Below are 15458 nucleotides of genomic sequence, written 5' to 3'. Positions count from 1 at the left end.
GCCTACAGTGCAATCTAGAAGTGAAATCTTCCTCAGGGAAACCTCAGTTTTTTCATAAACTGAGTTAAGTGAAGACCACACAGATTATTGAGGGTAATCTGTTTCACTTAAAGTCAGCTGATTATAGAGGGTAACCAACCATATCTATAAAATTCCTTCATAGCAGCTTCTAAAATAGTGTTCAATTGATTAACTGGGTACTGTAGCCAGGCCGCACTGACATAAAATGAACCATGATGATGAGATACCACGTAGCAGTTAAATAGGAATAAATTCAGGGCCTCCCCAGTGGCGCAGTGGTTGAGCGCTGGGTTGTGAAGCTGCTCGCGGCCTCTGCAGCGCCAGTTCGATCCCCGGCTGCTCCCCGGCCACCGGAGGAGGGTCCCACAAGGCGCGCAGACCTCTCCTGCCGCCCGCTGCTCCCCTCAGCCGTGTACTTCGGTCCTTCTGCCTGCTCTGTTCCCCGCTCTGGCTCTGGTGAATTCTCTCACCCTCCCGCGCTTCTGACTGTACCCAGCGCATGTATAAACAAAACAAACAAACAAACAAACAAATAAATAAATAAATAACATGCCTCTATAAAAAAATAAAAATTAAAAAAATAAATAAATACATTATAAAAAAATAGGAATAAATTCAGTCAGTTTATATCAAGGTGGACAGGTCTTAGAAGCCTGATGTGGAATTAAAAAAAAAGATGTACATATAAGCTGGTAGGAAGAACCATCTAGAAGTGTAATGAACTATTAGAGGCCCAGTGTGGCTAGCATGAGAATATAGAACCCCTGGGAGCCACATACCCAAGGGGAATTTGTACCCAGATGTAGACTTTTGTCTCAGCACTATCACCTCTGTGGCCTGAGTTTGATCCACACACGGCGCAGCAGACCTTTCCTGTCTCACCCACTGCTCCCCTCAGCAGTGTATTTCAGTAGATCCACCTGTTCTGCTCCCCACTCTGTCTCTGGTGAATCCTCTCACCGCCTGCACCTCTGGCCTACACTCCAGTTCTTCTATGTATAAATAAATATTTTTAAAAATTAAAAACAGAATTGCAATATGATCCAGTAATCCCACTTTGGGACATTTACCCAAAGAATATGGAACAGTATATGCACCCCAATGTTCACTTAAGCACTATTCATAGTAGCCAAGATAGAGAAATACCCAAGCACCCAGTGATGGATAAAAGAAAGAAAGATAGTAGATATAGATAGATAGATAGATAGATAGATAGATAGATAGATAGATAGATAGATAGATAGATAGATATAATGGAGTACCATAAAAAAGATGAAATCTGGCAATTTGTGACAAAGATGGACCTTGATGGGATTACACTAAGTGAATGAGTCAGAGGAGAAAGATAAATACCATATGATTTTACTTGATCTGTACAATAAAAAGAAATAAAGCAAAAATAAATAAATAAATAAATAAATAAAGATGTAAGAGTCAAATGTATTATAGCATACCATTTATTTTATTAAATGCACAAAGCAAAATTATATAGCCATCACGATTGAATATGTGTATTATGTGAGTACAAAATATGAGTTAAAAAGTTGACAGCAGTAATTAGCAGTTCCCTCTGAGGAGAAAAGAAGGGAGGTGAGACTTGTGTGGGGTAGTTAAAGCATCCTATAGTTCTACATTGCAGTTCTGTAATGTCTTACTTCTTTTCAGCAGAAAGCATTAGTGTGACAGTGTTAATGACATTAAACCCTGTGAGGACTACAAGGCATTCTGGAATCTGCTTTTTCTTTCCTTTTTTTTAAGGGAAAGAAAGGAAGATCAAAAATAATGCTAAGAAATAAATTTGTTTGCCTGGGTGGAACTGGTCCATATTGAGAAGGAAAATATTGTAGAGGCTCACATAATTTCTCACACTAAAAGAGTGCTCTGTCGCCAGGCATTTTCATCTTACTTTGTTGCACAACTCACTACCAGGAACTTGATTTGAGGCCTGAGCAGTGAGTGCAAAGGTTAGTCGGGAGGCTGTCCAGGCCTGGCTCTGCCTTTTGCTGCCCCTGAGGCCTTGAGCAAGGGTGTCTCATCTGTATGTAACATAGAGATCACGATAAATAGTGTTATTAGGATGGAGCAAGACAACCCATGTGCAACATAAGGGAAGAGCCAGAAGCATATAGCACTCTATAAATGTCAAAATCTATCTCAAATGGCAAAAAAGGAATAAAATGTTCTCAATTGAATAAAGAAGATAATATATTTGATTTCCTTTGCAGCTCATACTTTCTAGAGGTTTTTCTATTCATAGCCTCTCTCCTCTGATGTGACACTTTGAGGTGGGAGAGCCAGTATTGTTTGTTTGTTTTCATATTACATGGCGGAAGTGGAGGAACCTGGAGACATGTGTAAATGGGAATGTTTACCTATTTAAAGAGTAATATTTTAGAGCTTTTGTCTTGATTCAGTGTGCTGTCAAGTATGTAGAAGAGCAATTAACATTAGCTATCATCTCATTGAAACCTCATACCCCTTATGAGTTGGGAATTAGGGTTATTCCCATTTTATAGAGAACGATACCAAAGCTTAAGGAGATAGCAATGCAGTTTACCCAAGGATTCCAGGCCAAAGTTTTTACCATGCCAAGTCCCCTCCCCCCAGGTCCATTGCTTCTTGGATTGCATGTTGCAATTAAAGATAATTCAAACTGATACATAATGCAGGTTGATAGCTTGTGGCATAGATAGATAATATAGACTGAAGGGGAGCCAAAACATTCACATTTGACTGAAGTGTTTTGGGGCATTTATATATTCAGAGTATGATTATTTTCTGCTCTCATTTAATACTGCAAACAAAAATCATCACAGTTCTCTATTTTCTTTACTTGGCTCATGCTTCCCATTCAAGATGGGCATGAAAAACATAATTCTTCTGACCATCTGTTAGCCCACAAACAGCTGCCTTTTGCCAAATTTACTCAGTAATACTTTCCTTAAAGGCAGGGAGGTAATCAAGTATTGATTATGTTAGTTCAGGAATAGAAGCTTCCAATAACATAGGGAAGGAGGAAGTGATATTTTCTACAAATGACCTCTATCTAAAAGTATTCTCAAACAGCTGTCCCTTATTGATGTAGACTTGTCACATGAAATTAGAGTGATTGTTTATTCTAAGTATTGATGGCATTGCTAGATTAATTTATGAGACTGTATAGAATAAAATAAAAATCTATAAATATCTAAAATTTCAAGATGCATTACCTGCATAATCCCTATTTACTGAAAGATTCTTAAATCACTTCTAAAGCTTATTTCAGTGTAAATAATATCCACATTTTTCAACTGGGAAAAATAAAGCAGTGAAATCAAATAATTTGTTCTTCGTCATGTAGTGAACTGGAAAAAGAGATGGAAAGAGAAACCAGTTCTTAGAAATTAAAGTCTACTCAGTTTAATTATCTGGTTAGTCACAATTGTTTAATTTATACTTCACACTCCATTGTTTCATGTTGGTAAAGGTAATAATTTTTCAAAAGTGAAAGAAAATTCTAAATGGAGAGAAAGTAAAAATCAGGGTAAAGTTGTATAATTCACTTTAAAATTATGATCTATAACTTTACAGGAGGCAGAAACTGGTGGAAAGTACCTGTAGGTTTACTCAACATTTTATTTGGAAAAACTAACCCCTATTTCTTTTTTTTTTTAATTAGATAATAAATTTTATTGTTATATTCCCCATACAATTGCAGCCCCCCCATTCTGACCCCAATCCCTCCCCTCCCGCCCCCGCCCCCCTAAAAGTGTCTCTGGTTCATAGTTTTTTGTTGATTTTGATTTTCACTTTCTTATAGTTATTCATTTTCCTGGTCCCTTATTTAAGTTTTCTAGATTCCTGCTATGAGTGAGACCATCCGGTATTTTTCTTTTTCTTTCTGGCTTATTTCACTGAGCATGATCCCTTCCAGCGCCATCCATGTTGCTGCAAATTGCATGTGTTTATCTTTTTTGAATGCTGAGTAATATTCCATGGTATATATGTACCACATCTTCTTGATCCAGTCATCTATTTTTGGGCATTTGGGTTGTTTCCAAAGCTTAGCTATTGTAAACAGTGCTGCTATAAACATAGGGGTGCAGGTGTTCTTTGGAATTGATGTTTCTGTGTCCTTTGGGTAAATACCTAGGAGTGGAATTGCTGGATCCTATGGGAGCTCTATGTTTAGTAGGTCCAGAAATCTCCACACAGCTCTCCATAGTGGTTGGACCAGTTTGCACTCCCACCAACAGTGCAGAAGAGTTCCTTTTTCTCCACACCCTCGCCAACATTTGTTGTTGCTAGTTTTTTTAATATGTGCCATTCTCACTGGTGTAAGATGGTATCTCATGGTAGTTTTGATTTGCATTTCCCTGATGACAAGTGATGTTGAACATTTTTTCATATGCCTGTTGGCCATTTGCATTTCCTCTTCAGAGAAGTTTCTTTTTAGCTCTTCTGCCCATTTTTTGACTGGATTATTTTCTTTGTTGTTGTTGAGTCTCATCAGCTCTTTGCAGATTTTTGTGATCAGTCCTTTATCATTAGTGTTGGGTGCAAAAAATGTTCTCCCAGTTGGTGGGGTTTCTCTTTGTTTTTGTTATTGTCTCTTTTGCTGTGCAAAAGCTCTTTAATTTGATGTAGTCCCAGCTGTTTATCTTTGCCTTCACTATCACTGCTTTGGGTGATGTGTCTGTAAAGATGTCTTTGATGTGCAAATCCCGTAGTGTTTCGCCTATATTTCCTTCTATATATTTTATGGTTTCAGGTCTTATGTCTAGTTCTTTAATCCATTTTGAGTTGATTTTTGTGTATGGTGTGAGGTAGTGGTCAAGCTTCATTCTTTTGCATGTGGCGACCCAGTTTTCCCAGCACCATTTATTGAACAAACTTTCTTTGCTCCAATGCATAGTCTTTGCTCCTTTGTCAAAGATTAGTTGACCATAAATCTGTGGGTTTATTTCTGGATTTTCTATTCGATTCCATTGGTCTGTATGTCTGTTCTTGTTCCAATACCATGCAGTTTTGATGATTATGGCTTTGTAGTATAGTTTGAAGTCTGGGAGTATGATGCCTCCATTCCCTTCTTTTTTTTTCAGGAGAGCTTTGGCTATTCGGGCTAACCCCTATTTCTTCAGTGCTGCTGAGCTTTACCATAGAACCAACCCTTCTTCATATGAAATTTGGTGCAGGTAGACAATGCTATTGCCAGACATTATAACCTAGTCTCTGGTGGATCCTATCACCCTCCCGCACATATGGCCTGTGCCCGGGTTCTTGTATAAATAAATAAAATCTTTAAAAATAAAAAAATAATAATTTTGTAACCTTAACGCTCCATATTCATTGCTGAATGGAAATGAAACTCATTCTGGTTGAAACTGGTTTGGCAAATTATCGTCCTTGTCAGGCAGTAACTTGGAATTCATACCAAGCTTTTATTGTTTATAACAAATTCATCCTGGTTTTATACATGGTATCTTAAACTTTTTATTCTTTGTGCCAATGTTCAGTTTAAATCGATTTATTTCTTATTACTGGAGATCTGCTCCAAAGTTTAGGGTCCATGAACAATTCCTGTTTTAGACACAGCATGACCTTTGACTCTGCTGCTGATCTCACCAAAAGTGTGAGACCCATCTAATTCACAAGGACATCACTGCTACTATAAAATTTTACAGATTGTGGGCCTCCCCGGCGGCGCAGCAGTTGAGCGCTGGGTTGCGAAGTTGCCCGCAGCCTCTGCAGCGCCGGTTCGATCCCCAGCTGCTCCCTGGCCACCGGAGGAGGGTCCCACATGGTGCGCAGACCTCTCCTGCCGCCCGCTGCTCCCCTCAGCAGTGTACTTCGGTCCTTCTGCCTGCTCTGCTCCCCGCTCTGGCTCTGGAGAATTCTCTCACCCCCCCGCGCTTCTGACTGTACCCAGTGCTTGTATAATTAAATAAATGAATAAAAAAAAATGAATGAATAAATAAATAAATCTTTAAAAAAAAATTTTTTACAGATTGAAGAATATAAAGCGGCACTGCTTTTTTGTTCCTCGGTTTAAAAATACATGTACTTCAGCTAAAATGACTAGATTAATGGCCAAGAGCCAATGTAGAAATGGATTTTCCACTGTTCAAAGAGGCCAACATTTCTGGGGAAGGAATTTCTGAGGCTGAACCTAAATAATACAGGATTGAAGTAAACGTTGAGCTTTTAAACTAAAAAACTCTTACGTTGTTTTTTCTCTGAAGCTGATTTTAGTCTCATCTTAACCTTTTTGTTGTTGTTAGAATCATTTCGATAGTGGTTTATGCTCGGTATAAACTTTAAAAGTTCACACTAATTCATTGTTTTTGATGTTGTAAGTTATAAACATTTCATGAACCATATCAAGAAATCAAATTGTATTTCCCTTATTTTAATAAGCTAACTAAGAATATTAAGAAAGAACACAGAGGGGTCTCCCTGGTGGCGCAGGGGTTAAGTCTCAGCACTATCGAGCTACCGCCAGTCACTGCAGCATGAGTTCCATCCCTGGCCAGGTTGCTGACCCACAAGGCTCAGCAGACCTCTCCTGTTTTGCCCACTGCTCCTCTCAGCAGTGTATTTTGGTAGATGTGCCTGATCCTCTCTCTGGTTGAAGAGGTTCCACCTCTCACACCCCACACCTCTGGCCTACACCCCAATTCTTGTATGCATAAATAAATAATTTTTTTTTTTAAAGAAAGAACACAGATGTGGACTACTATCTGTGATTGCCTGTCTGCTGTAGGACATAACTAACTTTGTATTGGTTTCCTTATGCTTTTACCATGCAGACTTGGCTTTATAAGATTATTACAAGAGTCTTAAAATAGTTTCATCTTTTTATTAGTAAGTAACCATTTTTTAATGTTATTAGAGTTTTAAAATTATTGAAACCTTATTCCTTCCCAATGGGATTATAAAATGGTATTGCCGCTCTGGAAAATAGTTTGGCATTTTCTTATAAAGTTAAACATGGACTTGCCATATGATGCAGCAATTGAATTCCCAGGTATTTTTCTTAGAGATAGGAACATTAGTGTTCACACAAAAACCTGTATTTGTTGATAGCAGTTTTATTTGTATTTGTCAAAAATTGGAAACAACCATAATGTTTTTCAGTGGGTAAATTGATATATAAAAGGTGATGCCTTCACACTATGGAAAACTACTAGGGAAAAAGAGGAATAAACTATTGAAACATTCAGTAAATGAGATGGTTCTTAAGGGCATTGTGCTAAATGAAAAAGTCAATCTCAAAAGGTCACGTGCTGTATGATTCCATTTATATAACATCTTACAATGTTAAAATTGTAGTGATTGAGACCAGTGATTGCCAGGGCTTAGGACTGGTGGGGAGGATGTGGTTATAAAGGGGTAGCATGAAAGAAATCTGTGTTAATAGAACAGTTATATATCTTAATTATGGTCATGATCATACAAACCTATACATGTGATAAAAATTCAGAATGTAGTACGTAACACACACATAACCCAAATAAGTTATATAAAAATCCAGATAAGGTCTGTAGTTAATAATCTTTTACCCAAGTCAGTATCCTAGTTTTGACATGTACTATGGTTATATAAGTTATCATTGGGTGAAGCATACATGGGAGTGCTATGATATTTACATCTTGTAAATCTTAAACTATTCCAGAGTAAATATAAACTTAAGAGATCCCAAAGAACCTGCAGAGGGGAGTACTGATGAGAACTGAGTCATTCACCCCAGAGAACCTCAAAGACTGAGGAACAAGCCCTACAGAAGGTGGGGAACAGACAGGACATATAGAATTGGAATTATACAAGATGGCTGGACTGCTGGGTTCCCTTTACTACCCCAGTCACCACTACTACCAGCAACTCCCTCTGCCTAAAACTTCTCTGGAGAAAGCTTGCTGCCCCCTGTTACTGTTTTGTGGTTAGTTTATCTACTTGCAAATCTATATATCACTTGCTATCTAGTTAACAGCCCTGTGTGTGTACCCACAAGTTCCTAGCCAGCGTTTTAGGACTTTACTCTAAATATGAACTGACTAGCTCCTTGAATCCTTGATTGGGTCATCAGATATTTTAGGACAATTTCAAAACACAACCAGAAGATAGAGAAATACCAAGCAATAAAATGAAGTAATCAGATATGGGGAACTAGAAGAAAACAAAAAAACCCTACAATTTAATCACAGAAGAGATTGCATCTATAAAACAAGAACAGGATGCTTTTTAAAGGAAATAATAAGAAAACTTGCAAGAACTCAAATTAGATCTTTAAAAGCTTTAAAAATATAGTAGAAAAGTGAGAATATAAAGATGGAGGTATGTCATAAATGTAGAACAAAAAGACAAAAATTGGAAAATTGGGGGATAAGATAAGATGATTAGTTAATAAATACAGTATGAAAAATCCTCATTAGAGTTCCAAAAAGACAGAAGATAAAAGGAACAAAACTTCATACCTGAAGGACATAATTTTCTATGTGGATAGTGTCTGTTCAGCTAAGGAAAAAAAAAAAAAAGTACCAAACTACTGAGATAAGACAATTATGTAGTTTCAGGACACAAAGATAGAGAAGTCTTCCAGAAATAAACAAGAGAAAAATGTCATGCAAAGATAGAAGAAATGATGGCTAACTTCTCAACAACTAAAGATGGCGGAGTAGGGTCTCCCTGGTGGCGCAAGGGGTTAAGATGCAACCTATGAAGCTATCTGCAGCCACTGCAGCACAAGTTTGATCCCTGGCCAATGAGCTACCCACATGACGCAGCAGACCTCTCCTGACTCACCAGCTGCTCCCTTCAGCAATGTACTTCAGTCAATCCGCCTGTTCTGTTCCCTACTCTGTCTCTGGTGAATACTCTTACCCGCCCCACCTCTGGCCTGTAACCCAGTTCTTGTATGCACAAATAAATAAATCTTTTAAAAAAAAAAATGGCAGAGTAGTGTCTTAAAAATTCTAAGGGAAAATTATTTTCAATCTATAATATTTAGCAAAATATCCATCTAATGTCAAGGTAAAAATAATTGCAGACACATGAGGACTCAAACTTCTTACACATCATTTCCTAGGTCATTCTTAGAGAATAATCTCCAGCCAAGAAGAATAAATGAAGAAAGAGGAAGATGTGGAATCTAGTTAATGAGAGTTCTAACACAGGAGACCAGAAAGGGACATGCAAGGGCAACCATGTGTCAGGGAGAGTCAGGCCAGGCTAACCAAGAGGACAGAGAGTCCTTGAAGTTCTGGATAAAAATGGAATGGAAGATTAGCTGACAATTTTGTACAGTTGAAAAACAGTGCCAGTATACTTATGCTACATCTGATGGGGCATATAGAAAAACTCAAGGTAGTACATAGAAAACTAAGGGGTTGTAGGGATGAGCCAATTTTTTATCCCAGGAAAATCAAAAAGCTGCACCAAGAAAGGAAATGCAATTCTTAGTACATTCCTTGCTTTGTAGTGACCAGTATTTACAAAATCACACTAAATCTGACTATTGATTTGCAGATTTGCCCCACTATCTGAAAGTAGAGCGTTCCTATTTGGTATGATTTACTAGGTTATTTGGGGGATCTGGGAACACTAAAAAATTGTGTAATATAAATTAATGATAGCAGCATTCCTAGACCCAAATAGAACAACCTGTGGGGTTATAGATGCCTTGCAAGCGCCCTGCTTTATTGATAAGGAATATGTGCCATTCATTTTTTTTCAAGCAATATTCATGAGTTTGTGGAATGTACAATTGAGCGTACATAAGGATCCTTAGCTAAATATCACATGGTCTACTGTTTGCTGCTTTTATTAATTTGTTATGTTTGTTTGACAGAATGTTATGGAACAATTCAATCCTGGTCTCCGAAATTTAATAAACCTAGGAAAAAATTATGAAAAAGCTGTTAATGGTAAGTGTTTTTATTTTCTAATTTATACATAGAACAGCTATAAAAGCCATTTAGTAAATATTTTACTTAATCATTTTTAATGCTTAATATTGAATTTTTAAAATATCTTCAAATTGGTAGAAACTATAGTTTAATCTATAGAACTTTGCAGTGATAATATATTAGTGTATTTAAAATGAGTAAATTAAATAATAGGCTAATCTAGATTATGTATTTTTAATCATCAAATCATGCTTTTGACATGGCTTAATCTTTTATATCATTGCCATAAACACTGTTTTCTACTTTTTTAAACCAAATTCTTTGTGAGCAAATAACATACATAAATATGTACTTAAAGTATTTATGTTGATATCCTGCAGCATGGGAGTATCCTTTCTCTTTTCCTCTTTGTAAAAGAATTTCTTGATTTTGGGTACATCATTTGATATTAAGTAAAATGAGAAATAAGATGTTTAGACTAAATGGACAAACATCTAAATTAAAGGTTGAACTTAGATTCTCATTTCAAATTGTGTGCTTTATTTAAAATTAATTCAAGCATTGAATTGACAACTGGTCTTATCTGTCAGTTTGAGCAGTTTCTTTGAGGAAGCTGACTCACCTGTAAACATGCATTTCCCTACTAAAAGGAGAATGTGATCGATGATCACCTTATAACCTGTGATGTTAACAATCACCAAATGCCAACACAGTCAAAACAGTTCTTCCTAGGTAACAATCGTCAACTCCCAAAATAGTCAGACCTTGGTTCACCCTCTATCCTAAGACCACCCACTAAATAAGGAGGAAATTTAGTTTTCAAGGATTTTAGATTCAAAGACAACTTCAAATCAAGTTTTGTCTTTCACATTATCTCTTCTTTCTTTCATCATAACCCACCTTTGGCTTCTCCCTGTTGACATTTTAAAAATAAACCTTGGCCTCACACACCCTCAGTAGGGGCTTTCCCCAGGAAAGAGGGTATTCTGGCTTGACTTTGGACTTTGGTTGTCCAGCACATTATAGCTACAGCCACACTTATTTACTTTCTTTTGGAGCTCTGGGCTCTTTGCCTTTACAGGGTTGGGAAATGCAACAGTACTGGCATTTTCCTCTCTCACCCTCCATCAGTATCAGTGACTTCTGGTGGATTACCCCCCCCCCCCCTTTCAAAAAGCAGGGACCTTGTCTTGGAAGTCTTGTACAGCTGACTCTCCCTTGGCAATTGCTTAGTCACAAGGCCACAAAGTCATTGCTGTAGATGTCCCTGTGAAGGAAATCACTGTGACCTACAGTGTTGGTTTTTTTTGTTTTTTTTTTTTGTTTTTTTTTGTTTTGTTTTGTTTTTTTTCTTTCTAGCATGAGCTACCCCTTTGAGGCACAGTTTTACAAGGTGACTCAGGAAACTGCTGGTGGCTTAACATCCTGCTAACTATGCTTTTCCCCAAAGGGCTCTTATCACTTTAATGCCTCCTAGGGACAATTCTGCACTTCATAGGATATTTCCAGAATTTCTGCAAGCCATCTGTATTTGATGAGGCCATTGAGAAATTTAAATAAATTCGTAAAGTTCATGTTAAGAATTTATAGTATAGTTGTATAGTTGAGGAAGTACAGTCAACAGTTAGATTAACCTAGGGCTAACAAAGAGCATGGGACAAGCCCTGTCACAGGAATGTGAGCGGTGGAGGTCTGTGGGGAACAGAGCAGGCCCAAAGCCTGGTAGGAGCTGAACTAGCTGACATATAGTAGGTTTCAACAGGCAGCCCCTGCTTATGAGTGCTTATGACAGAAGAGACAGCATCCAAACCAAAACCTTCCCCCACTGTCATTGTGAGATAATCGTGGGGAATGGTGTCAGATTATTAATGTATTTGAATGCAACCTTATTTATCTATTGCCACATAACAAACTTCCCCTAAATGTGGTTGCTTAAGACAAAAGTAGCTTATCATTTTTCATGATCCTGGGGTGGCTCAAGACAGCAATAGTTTATTATTTCTCATGATCCTGTAAAGTTAGTACAGGTCTCAGGACCCCTGGGGCTCACTCCTATATCTGAATCAACTGCAGCTGAACTGGGCTGGGGACTGGGCATTCCCTTCCACAAGCCGTTCCAAAAGTACCAGCCCCCTGGTTGATACTCACTGATTAAAGCAAGTCACTGAACCCAGCCACCCCTTATGTGGAGATTCTGGGAGATGTGATGCATTGAAGGCAATTATTGTAAAATTCTGCCATGAATTCTATGGACTTACCTGACGGACAGTCCACATATGTTAAAGAGAAATTATCTGACAGGAGTAAGTAGATTTAATTGATGAAGTATTTGGTCAGCCACTAAAATTGAAATAACATGCTTCATTCCTTAAAACAATAAGTGGCAGAAAGTCTCTTCAATTGTTCACAAAGGGGGTGAAGGCAAAATTATGAAAATAGTATTTTATTCTTTATTATTCTGGAAAAAGTTAATTCAATATCATAGAAGCAAGGATATTTTACTAGACTGAGAAATTTAAAGAGTTTTAAAAATAGGGCCTCCCTGATGGCGCAAGGGGTTAAGCACCACGCTATGAAGTAATCCGCAGCCTCTGCAGCACAAGTTCGATCCCTGGCCGGCCAGGGAGCAGCCCACATGGTGAAGCAGACCTCTCCTGTCTCACCCACTGCTCCCCTTAGCAGTGTATTTCAGTCCATCTGCCTATTCTGTTCCCCACTCTGTCGCTGGTGAATCCTCTCACCCCCCGCATTTCTGGCCTGTACCCCATCTCTTATGCATAAATAATAAATTAAAAAAAAAGAGTTTTAAAAATAAGTAAACAGTAAATGAAAAATTTCAATTTAATGTGGAATGCAAGCCAAAAATTTTGTTTAAATATTGTGTAATCCCGTGTGCTGTTTTCCTGCTAATTTGCTTTTTTTTTTAGCTTATCAGTACCTTGCAATTTGAAATTTTCATGCTAAAATCTTATATATATTAACTTGACAGTTTACTGGCTACAAGCCTTGTTGTTGGGTGGAGTTATCGTCTCTTCAGCTCCAGCTGAGACCAAAGAGCCAAAAAGCACCATAAGTTAAAAGTGAAGTATTTTATCTGGAGTTATGTGCACTGCCTCTGACTCCCCATTGACCTTGGGCATATCCCAGAATATCTCCACTCCTTCATGAAACGGGGTAATAGCATCACTGATCCATGTCTTAACATTGTCGAATAGATTGACTTACTCAGTGACGATATGGAATGTCTACATAAAGTTAGCCTCAGTCTCATGAAATGACAGTATCATAGGCATTGCATTTCCTAAACTTACACATAGAATAAAAGCTACCACTTTAATAAGTTTTAACTCTACAATAAATGCTAAAATGGATTACTTTGCCATAAAAATACTACTTTTGCCTGCAGTATTTTCAACTGGACTTATATATTCATGCATTCCGTGACATGCCCTCCCCACCTTTTTTATACTTGAATGCATTTTAAAATCCATCTTTTAAAAAGGATACCCACTCTAAATTAGGGCAAAGCATCTGGGATGGCCTCTAGTTTTCTTCATAGTGAAAGAAAAGGAATCTCAAAGAGATCCTGAGGGTTCTTTCAACCCCCCAAATCCTGTGGTCTCCCAAGCTACAGGAGAAATGGATTTCTATGCATGAAGCCAGACTTTGAGTAAAATGAAATAAATTATTTTCTTCAAAATCACACTAACTAGGCAGGTCTTGTTGCAAAGAGTGCTTGTTGTATACCGACAGTCTCCCCAAACTTAGCTTATTGTGAAGTGAGAGAGGTACTGAAATGCAACTTCCATTTGCTTATCCAATGCTCACATTAGGACATTTTATAGAAGGTCATTCTTTGTTTCAGAAAGGGTAAGTAACTCAGACAAGCAAGTCATGTTGTTAGAAGTAAGGGTAGTATTCAAACCCAGGTGTTTCTCCTGATACCCCCCACCCACCACCCCCAAATGAACAGAAAAGAGAAACAAGTCTAAAGCAGGTTTCTATACCTTTAGTCTTCATAGTCTATTTGAAAGGAGAAATTAGATCCCATTTGTACAGTAATACATTTTCCTGTCACTGCCAAAAGAGAAAAAATAATTCAGTTATTTTTTAAATAATTTCATTGTTTTTTGGAATGATAATGTATTTTACATTCTATAGACTTGCCCCTGGCAGTGTATGTTATTATTTGTGTCTCACAATGTCTTTTTCAATAGAAAAAATAAAAATGCCACTAGAGGACCAGGTTCCTGGGCCACCCTACTACGCAAGTCTGACTAGTAATGCTGCAGACCTGTAATGCTGTAGAATAACCAGCTGGGAAAGGGTTTTTGCTGGAGTAGATGTGCTCCCAGCCCTAGCTCGATGTTAGGAACAAATCTGTGCTGGCATCTGGAGCTTACAGGACCTTCTCTGGACTTCCAGCATCTGCTCCTGAAGGCTCCCCAGGGTTGGTCTGAACTGGGGCCCCCCTGGGGGGGGGGCCCTCCCATGGGTGAGGCGGGGACTCCTGCCCCAGCGCAGCTATCAAGCACAAATCCTGCCTCTGGAGCCACACTTGATACAGCCCAAACCTTCCTGCAGCCAGACCAGGTGTTTGACGGGAAACCTGTGTCACTTTTCCTCTCCTTGTCTAAGTGATAGTTTTGTTGTCTCTTTCTGTCTAGCTATGATCTTGGCAGGAAGAGCCTACTATGATGGAGTGGCCAAGATTGGTGAGATGGCCAACGGGTCCCTTGTGTCAACAGAACTGGGTGAGCTGACCATTTGTTCTATGTAAACCCAACTTGAGCTACAGTTGGGACCTTTTACCATGTGAGCCCTGATAAGAACACAGAAAGTGGCCCCAATCCAGAATATTAAGGAGAGCTGGACAAGCACTCCAGAGTACGCACTTCAGGTGATTGAGTTCTTTGCGGTCTGTTGAAAGTGGAGGCTCCAGGAGAGCAGGCCAAGGCCTGTGACCCACCTCCCTGCTCCCTAAGAACTCAGCTTCTGCCTGTGGGGCTGGGGCTGTAGCTCTTCCCTTCTGATCCCTAAATCAAGCACCAAGCCCAAGGAGCTTTGACCTACATTCTTAATTGAAGGAGATGGGCAGACGGGGCCTCCACACTCTGGCATGAGTGTGTCCTGTGACTCACCGGGCAGAAAGTTAGACTCCTTCTCGCTGGGCTCTTGGCTCTTGCTGCTTCCAGGATTGCTCTCAGTTGTGATTTTTCCGGTTTTGCTGGTATGAATCGGTCTCCTGTGCACACGCAGAGGGTAGCCACACCTTCGGTTGGGCCAGCTGCGGAGGAGACCTGGTTTCTATTTACAGAGTCTGTTCACTGCACCATCTCCTGAGGGGAAAGGTTGAGGTTTTTAATAGCCCCACATACAAGCATCATTTTAAAAAATTGTTGGGTGTTTTATTTTACAGAGGGTCAATTTCTGGCTTAGAAACATTTCTCATAATGTAAAAGCTTCAGAAAACTAGGAGGAAAAATTGTGTGGATGTGTGTGTGTTTAAAGAATAGTCTATAATTAAAAAGTGGAAAAGGAAGTAGAGGAGGG

General features: G+C 38.7%; 1 protein-coding gene across 1 annotated transcript in view; it reads left to right on the top strand.

The window, feature by feature from the left end:
- The window catches only part of BAIAP2L1 (BAR/IMD domain containing adaptor protein 2 like 1), a gene marked incomplete at its 3' end in the record, with an annotated part of 79721 nt that overhangs the window by 15136 nt on the left and 49127 nt on the right, over nucleotides 1–15458 (top strand). Inside the window, exons 2-3 of the mRNA XM_084250511.1 lie at nucleotides 9848–9923; nucleotides 14573–14659. Of these exons, the coding sequence (XP_084106637.1) occupies nucleotides 9848–9923; nucleotides 14573–14659 (163 nt within the window). The remainder of the gene's footprint in view (nucleotides 1–9847; nucleotides 9924–14572; nucleotides 14660–15458) is intronic.

The sequence above is a fragment of the Talpa europaea genome, assembly GCF_964194135.1.
Source record: "Talpa europaea genome assembly, chromosome: 12".
Lineage (NCBI taxonomy): Eukaryota > Metazoa > Chordata > Mammalia > Eulipotyphla > Talpidae > Talpa > Talpa europaea.
This window is presented reverse-complemented; position numbering and strand designations above follow the sequence as displayed.